Raw genomic sequence first — 8021 nt, 5'->3', positions numbered from 1 at the left:
ACTTTTGAACAAAAATTCAGCCACCTTCATGTTTGCTGTCCTAACAACTTTTGGAATCAGCCTTCAATGTGTTCACTAAATTTTGTGTGGGTGTGATTTATATGATTTCTTCTAGCTGCAGAGGTGCATTACATCTCCTGGAGTCTTAGATTAGCCATTACCAGTTCTCAAATATCAATTAATGATTCATCCCTTTTCTTCCTTCAACTACAAAAGTTAATTTTTCTAATCTCGGCAAACAACTTGGAGGCTTATCATTCAATATCTACAGTTCTCGGGGCGAAATTACGGTTTGGAATGGCCAAAAGGAAAAGAAGATGAACAATCTTCAAAAGAATTTATAAGTTTGATTTTATTTATTTTCACCGTGCATGGCATCGTTTTAATGCCCATATAGAAATTAAAAGGAGGTAAAAATAATATACTAGTAGTAATTTAATTTAATAAAAATATAAAAATTTGACTCATACGCCATGTTAAGGCGCAGAACCGCCTCAAGCTCAATCTTTATAATTCAACATCAATCACCTATATATGACAGGACTTTATCTACTTAAAACGTATTATTGTATTCATCAATTATTTTGTTAAATTTGTGTTGATCGATATTTATACTCTTTGTGAATTAATGAAAAGTAATATCGAAAAATCCTCTCCTTCCCCAATTCACGTAGCCGCCGCGCGCCATTGGTAAATATTTTGGAGGTCGTCCATTTCGAAATTAGTATGGAAGATCTCTAACAGTAACAGTACAACAAATTCATCTTAAAACTTAATTTATACATTATACTTATCTAATAAAACAAATTAAATAATTTGCCTTGGGTCATGCACCTTGATCCTCCAGTGTCCATCAGCAAAGTTAGCACGCTTAGCCTTAATCCTATGCTTTCTAATCCTGGCATCCGCTTTCGGCGTCAAGGCGCAGAACCGCCTCAAGCTCTTCGGCATGGTGTCGTAGACGCGCCACCACCTCTGATTGGCGGAGTCGCTGGCGAATATCTGCGTGATGGCCTTGTCCCAGTTGCAGTCGTAGTCCTTGTAGCACATCCACGGCTTCAAGCCGAGGTAGTGCAGCGCGTAGGCGTCATCAGGTATCCGGTGCTCGTAATGGCCATCGCCACTGGGGGGGAAGAACTTGAGGTGGTTGATCTTCTTGGGGAGGCGGTGCCACCACGGGAACATCTCGTTCAGGTATCCCTGGTCGCCGCCGTTGTAGGACCGCACCAGCCACCTCCTCTTCATCAGGGTTCTGAACGTGCACGCCGATGGTTCTAGAAGCATCAGCCCCGAGTTGAACATGTGTCTGTCGTTGCCCGCGGCCGAGATCTGCGGGTGACCGAAGAAGCCGTCGAGGTTTCTGGTGACGATGAGGTCGGCGTCGATGAACATCACCTTGTCGTACTCTACGAGTTGCCAGAGGCGGAGCTTGCTGTAGTTCCACTCGTTGTACGAGTCCTTCCTCGAGTGAGGGCTTCGTATGCGCCGGATTCGCTTGATCTTCCACCCGGCTGCTCGGAGCCCGTTCATGGATTCCGGCGAGACGTGATCGTCGGCGAGGAGTGTTGGGAAAAGTGGTGAATAAATATTCACGAGTATCCAAAAATGACACTTGCACAGCGGAACCAGGATAATTCTTTTCCCTCTTGCTGGATTACAAAATGGGATCCAAACCAAGAAAAGTATTTGGTGCAAAATATAAGAAAATATGAGACAAGAATTTTTACGTGGAAAACCCAAATTGGAAAAAACCACGAGACCGTAGTCTAGAAATCTTCCACTATGTATATAGTAGGCTTACAAAAAATTCTCCCTACACAAAATAGGGGAAACACAAATCTCAAGTTTAATAACTTGGAAAACACAAGAGGACTGAGCTACTATTTTAAGAGAGATGAAAAATCCTATAATTTTTCCTCACAATTTTCTTCTCTCAAAATGCACTCACCAAACTCTCTCTTGTTTTGCCTCACTTTTCTCTCGCACTCTGCACTTCTACATTTGCCGAATACATAGCTCTATTTATAGGAAAGTTGAGCTGTTGTTTGTTGAAGTTTGCTGCTTTGCTCTTCCAATTTGGTGGGCTGCAGCAAATTGTTGAAGAAGACTGCAAATGTCAAAAGTTGATTCACATTTGTCAAAAGTGGGGTCCACATGATGTGGAAAGCTCAACAATTCTCCCCCTCCACGTCATGTGGAATTCAACTAGACCTGCTTCACGTTTGCAGATCTCAAACTTATCTCGGGGTAAGGACTTGGTAAACATATCTGCACCATTCTCATCGGTGTGGATCTTCTCGAGCTGCATTAGTTTTCTTTCAAGTACATCTCGAATCCAGTGATATCTCACATCAATATGTTTCGTTCTTGAGTGAAAACTCGAATTCTTACTCAAGTGAATTGCGCTTTGACTGTCGCAGTAAAGCACATACTTCTCTTGCTTCAAGCCCAACTTTTGTAGAAACTTCTTCAACCACAACACCTCTTTGCAAGCTTCCGTCACAGCAATGTACTCAGCTTCCGTTGTGGATAATGCCACGCATTTTTGAAGTTTCGATTGCCACGAGATAGCTCCCCTTGCAAGTCTCATCAGGTATCCAGATGTGGATTTCCTGGAATCTATGTCACCAGCCATGTCTGCATCCACATATCCTTCAAGTAGAATATGGTTATCACCAAACTTCAGACAAAGTTTAGAAGTACCTCTCAAGTACCGAAATATCCATTTCACTGCTGTCCAATGCTCTTTTCCTGGGTTTGAGAGAAATCGACTTACCACACCAACTGCGTGAGCGACGTCAGGTCTAGTGCATATCATAGCATACATTAGACTCCCCACCGCAGAAGCATATGGAATCTTTTGCAGTTCTTTCTTTTCTGTCTCACTTGTCGGGCATTGTGCTGAGCTTAGCTTCATATGACCCGCAAGTGGAGTGGCGACTGGCTTCGACTTGCTCATTCTAAATCTTTCAAGAACTTTCTCAATATATTGTTCTTGAGATAACCAGAGCTTCTTGCTCTTCCTGTCCCTGAAGATCTTCATTCCAAGGATCTGCTTAGCTGCGCCTAAGTCTTTCATCGCAAAAGACTTGCTTAGCTCTTTCTTCAGCTTATCAATTTTGCTGGCATCATGGCCTACAATTAGCATGTCGTCAACGTAGACTGACAATATGATAAAATCACCTCCTGTGAACTTCTTGAAGAAAACACAGTGATCTGAGGTGGTCTTGTTGTAGCCATGGGTTGACATGAAGGACTCAAACTTCATGTACCATAGTCTGGGAGCTTGTTTCAGGCCGTACAAGCTCTTCTTCAACCTGCATACAAGGTTCTCTTTTCCTTTGACTTTGAAACCTTCAGGCTGGTCCATGTAGATTTCTTTGTCTAAATCTCCATGTAGAAATGCAGTCTTCACATCAAGTTGCTCGATCTCCAGGTCCAAACTGGCAGCAATCGCGAGCACCACTCTGATTGAAGACATCTTCACCACTGGTGAGAAAATCTCTTCAAAATCAACACCTTTTTTCTGACTGAAACCCTTCACAACCAGTCTCGCCTTGTACCTTGGTTGTGAGCTATTCTCCTCAGCCTTTAATCTGTAGACCCACTTGTTTTTCAGCGATCTCTTGCCGGCTGGCAACTTCACTAAGTCATAGGTGTGATTTTCAACTAAGGAGTTCATCTCCTCCTTCATGGCTTCTAACCACTTCTCCTTTTGGTCATGCGCCATGGCTTCTACAAAACTCTGTGGCTCTCCTCCATCAGTGAGCATTACATACTCATGTGGGCTATATCTGGTAGAAGGTTGTCTTTCTCTGGTAGACCTTCTGACTGGAGGGACATCATCTTGTACAGGTGGAGTCTGATCGTCACCTGCTTCATCATCAACCGGATCACCATGCTCCGATTGGGTATCTCCCCCGTAATTCTGGAGTGTCGGTGAAGGAACTGGATCTAAGTTGACAGGAACTTCTGAATTAGATTCAGGCTTTTCCTTCGCATCATCAGGAACTTGATCTTCAAGGAATACAACATCCCTGCTTCTGATGACTTTCCTGTTAACTGGGTCCCATAATCTATAACCAAACTCTTCATGAGCGTATCCCAAGAAGATACATGGTTTGGTTTTATCATCAAGCTTGGATCTCTCATCTTTTGGAATGTGAACAAAAGCCCTGCAGCCAAACACTCTCAAGTGTTTGTAAGACACGTCTTTCCCGGACCAAACTCTATCTGGAATGTCACCACCCAGAGGAGTTGATGGAGAAAGGTTGATCAAGTCAACTGCGGTCCTCATAGCTTCACCCCAAAAGGATTTTGGCAGTTTGGAGTGCGACAGCATGCATTTGATTCTCTCACAAATTGTTCTGTTCATCCTTTCTGCCACGCCATTGTGTTGAGGGGTCTTTGGGACGCTTTTCTCAAGCTTGATACCATGGTTCCTGCAGTGTTGCTCAAACGGGCCTTGGTACTCACCGCCGTTGTCTGCACGAACACACTTCAGTTTCCTTCCCGTTTGTCTCTCGACTTTTGCTTGAAAATTCTTAAAGACCTCCAACGTTTGGTCTTTGGTTTTCAAAGCAAAACACCAGACTTTCCTCGAAAAATCGTCAATGAAAGTGACGAAATATAGTGCGCCACCAAGAGTTCTGTCTTTCATGTAGCACAAATCTGTGTGCACCAAATCAAGAGGTTGAGCTCTTCTTGAGGGAGAGAAGCTCTTGAATGCAACTCTGTGTTGTTTTCCGGCCAAACAATCAACACAGGTTTCCAAATGCATTCCTTTAACCTCAGGGATGAGGCTTCTTCTAGCCAAGATCTCCAGACCTTTCTGGCTCAGATGCCCTAGCCTCTTATGCCATATCTCAATGGAGGAATTTTTGACGACTGCATTCACCTCTCCATTGGACAACGTTGCATGCATCATGTAGAGAGAATTTTGCTTTCTACCCTTTGCTGCAATTAGAGAGCCTTTGATTAGCTTCCATTTTCCTCCGCCGAAATGGTTGATGTAACCATCATCGTCGAGCTTGCCAGTGGAAATAATATTGAGTCTGATATCAGGAACATGTCGGACATCTTTTAAGATAAGCTTACATCCAGTGTCAGTAAGCAGGACAATGTCTCCTATACCAGCAACTTCTGTCACACCATGATTGGCCATTCTGACTTTGCCAAAGCTGCCACCGGTGTAGGATGCAAACATATCACGATGTGGTGAAATGTGATATGATGCACCCGAATCAACGATCCAGTCTGTTTGTTGGCATGACGAACTCACAAGAGCATCATCGCAAACTACGACAACATCGCCATCAGTTGCAACTGCTGTTGTGTCTTTCTCAGCATTTTCATTATTTCCACGCGCTTGATCTCTTTTCTTCTTTCTGCAGTCTCTCTCATAGTGGTTTGGACCACCGCAATAATGGCATTTGAAGTCTTTTCTGGGTTTAGACTTCCCCCTGGATTTATCTCTCGAGTATTGAGAGCCTTTACTTTTACTTCTCCCTCGATCTCCGTTTTCAGCAATCATCGCCTTTGTCTCAGAAGAACGTTCTTGATCTTTTCTTCTGGATTCTTCATTAAGAAGACAATCTTTGACCATCTGCAAGGTCAGTGCTCCACCTGGAGCCGAGTTGCTGATTGACACTACAAGAGTGTCCCAACTGTCCGGCAACGAACTAAGTAGCAATAAAGCTACGACTTCATCATCAAGAGAAATCTTCATGTTGGTGGATTGGTTGATAAGACCCTGGTATGCATTGAGGTGCTCCGTCATGTTGGCACCCTCCGCATATCGCAAGCGAACGATTTTTCTGATGATGGAAGCTTTGTTTAAAGCATTTTTCCTTTCAAACATAGCTTCCATTTTCTTCCAAAGAACGTCAGCTTTTTCCTCATTAGCAAAATGATGAAAAATACTGTGTTCAATGAAGCGCCGGACGTAACCAACTGTTTTTCTGTGCATGATGACCCATTCATCATCACTCATATCCTTTGGTTTGGCATCATCTCCATGTAAGGGCAAATAGAGATCCTTACAATAGAGAAGATCCAACATGCTTGGCTTCCAAATTGAGTAATTTGATCCGTTCAATTTGAACATACCACCAAGCGACGACGATTCCTCCATTTTTAATCCGCCTCAGAACCAAGGTGGCTCTGATACCACTTGTTGGGAAAAGTGGTGAATAAATATTCACGAGTATCCAAAAATGACACTTGCACAGCGGAACCAGGATAATTCTTTTCCCTCTTGCTGGATTACAAAATGGGATCCAAACCAAGAAAAGTATTTGGTGCAAAATATAAGAAAATATGAGACAAGAATTTTTACGTGGAAAACCCAAATTGGAAAAAACCACGAGACCGTAGTCTAGAAATCTTCCACTATGTATATAGTAGGCTTACAAAAAATTCTCCCTACACAAAATAGGGGAAACACAAATCTCAAGTTTAATAACTTGGAAAACACAAGAGGACTGAGCTACTATTTTAAGAGAGATGAAAAATCCTATAATTTTTCCTCACAATTTTCTTCTCTCAAAATGCACTCACCAAACTCTCTCTTGTTTTGCCTCACTTTTCTCTCGCACTCTGCACTTCTACATTTGCCGAATACATAGCTCTATTTATAGGAAAGTTGAGCTGTTGTTTGTTGAAGTTTGCTGCTTTGCTCTTCCAATTTGGTGGGCTGCAGCAAATTGTTGAAGAAGACTGCAAATGTCAAAAGTTGATTCACATTTGTCAAAAGTGGGGTCCACATGATGTGGAAAGCTCAACAAGGAGGACCAGCTCTCTCGTTGTGTTTGTTTGGATGATGCTCTGTGCTAGAGCTATTGCTCCACACACGTACGCTTCTGACGAGTGTAGCACTGTAACGTATGCCTCTCGTGCTTTCTCCTCACTCAATTCTTCGCCTAATAAATTAAACATAAACACTAATCCATTGGAAAACCACATGAATATAATCTATAAATTAAACATTACCGGATTGTGGTGACGGCGGGGTGACTTGGCAAGTTCCGACGGGCAGGCGCACAATCTGTTTGAGCCTCCTCAACTGAGGTTTGTAAATCCAAGAATCAGCAACGCGTAGCAGCAGATCATCACACCGGAAAATCTCCCACATCGGACCACAACACCCCACAAACACTGCAAAAAGGGGCCTACCACTTCCCACTCTCCCACTTCTCACCAACAAATTAGCCACCACCAAATTCACATGCAACCTAGCAACATCCCTCCACCCACTCTCCTCACACTTATTACAAGGAACCCTAGCCACCACCACGTCCAGCTCCTCGTACCTCCCGAACTCCGGCATTGAGAGCTCCGGGCAGCTCGTCATCGTCGAGCTCTCGTTGATCCACTCCGGGAACAAGTCCGACCACTGCACGCCCTTATCCAGCGGCTCCAACTCCACCTTCACCACCTTCCCCTTGGCCTCCAACGCCGCCGTTTCATCGCCGTCCATGTTCAGCAGCCCGATGTTGATCATCCGCTCGTCTCCCACGTCCCTCGCAATGACGTCGTACCAGTCGGGATTGGTAGATGGTTCCGAGTAGGTTACTGCGCTTTGGAAGCAGTCGTGCAGCTGTCGTAGGTAGTAGATGGTGAAGACTAGGAGGGCTATCAAGAAAAGGATGAAGGAAGAGGTGTGGGGCTTCGGCTTCGACGCCATTAATGAGGATGTATATATGGTCTGAATTTTAATTGGGTTTTCGGCATATATATGTGCGATGGAATGTAGGTGGGTTGTAAGAACAAGTGCATGGATGCACGTTGCATTATTATATTCCTTGTCTAATCCATTTTGGCAGTTTTATAGTATTTGCTTAGCTTTTCCAGAATGCGGGTGGCATGTAAGAGTTCTGAAGACTCTACCAACTAAAATTCCCACCACTTTCAAGAAATTTTATTAGGTATATAATACTCCCTCCGTGCCATTTGCATTGGTCCCTTCAGTGAGAGTAAAGGAGCCAATATAAAGGGACGGAGGGAGTATAGTACTAATATTT

At 43.6% G+C, this 8021-nt stretch overlaps 1 protein-coding gene across 1 annotated transcript; it reads right to left on the bottom strand.

The window, feature by feature from the left end:
* Positions 1–692: 692 nt before the first annotated feature.
* Positions 693–7684, bottom strand: LOC131023600 (putative UDP-glucuronate:xylan alpha-glucuronosyltransferase 4). The gene is made up of 3 exons (XM_057953143.1): positions 6991–7684; positions 6791–6920; positions 693–1564 (listed from the first exon to the last, which is right to left on the bottom strand). Exons 1-3 carry the CDS (start codon positions 7682–7684, stop codon positions 808–810), a joined length of 1581 nt encoding a protein of 526 aa, XP_057809126.1. The 3' UTR covers positions 693–807.
* Between the last annotated feature and the right edge of the window lie 337 nt (positions 7685–8021).

Source organism: Salvia miltiorrhiza, chromosome 4 (assembly GCF_028751815.1).
Source record: "Salvia miltiorrhiza cultivar Shanhuang (shh) chromosome 4, IMPLAD_Smil_shh, whole genome shotgun sequence".
NCBI lineage: Eukaryota > Viridiplantae > Streptophyta > Magnoliopsida > Lamiales > Lamiaceae > Salvia > Salvia miltiorrhiza.
This window is presented reverse-complemented; position numbering and strand designations above follow the sequence as displayed.

Coding starts and splice junctions, on each gene's coding strand:
- LOC131023600 (XM_057953143.1), bottom strand. CDS start 7,684: ATGGCGTCGAAGCCGAAGCCCCACACCTCTTCCTTCATCCTTTTCTTG. Junction 6,921..6,990: donor CCCGCCGTCACCACAATCCG/GTAATGTTTAAT, acceptor TTAATTTATTAG/GCGAAGAATTGAGTGAGGAG. Junction 1,565..6,790: donor AACACAACGAGAGAGCTGGT/CCTCCTTGTTGA, acceptor ACTTTTCCCAAC/ACTCCTCGCCGACGATCACG.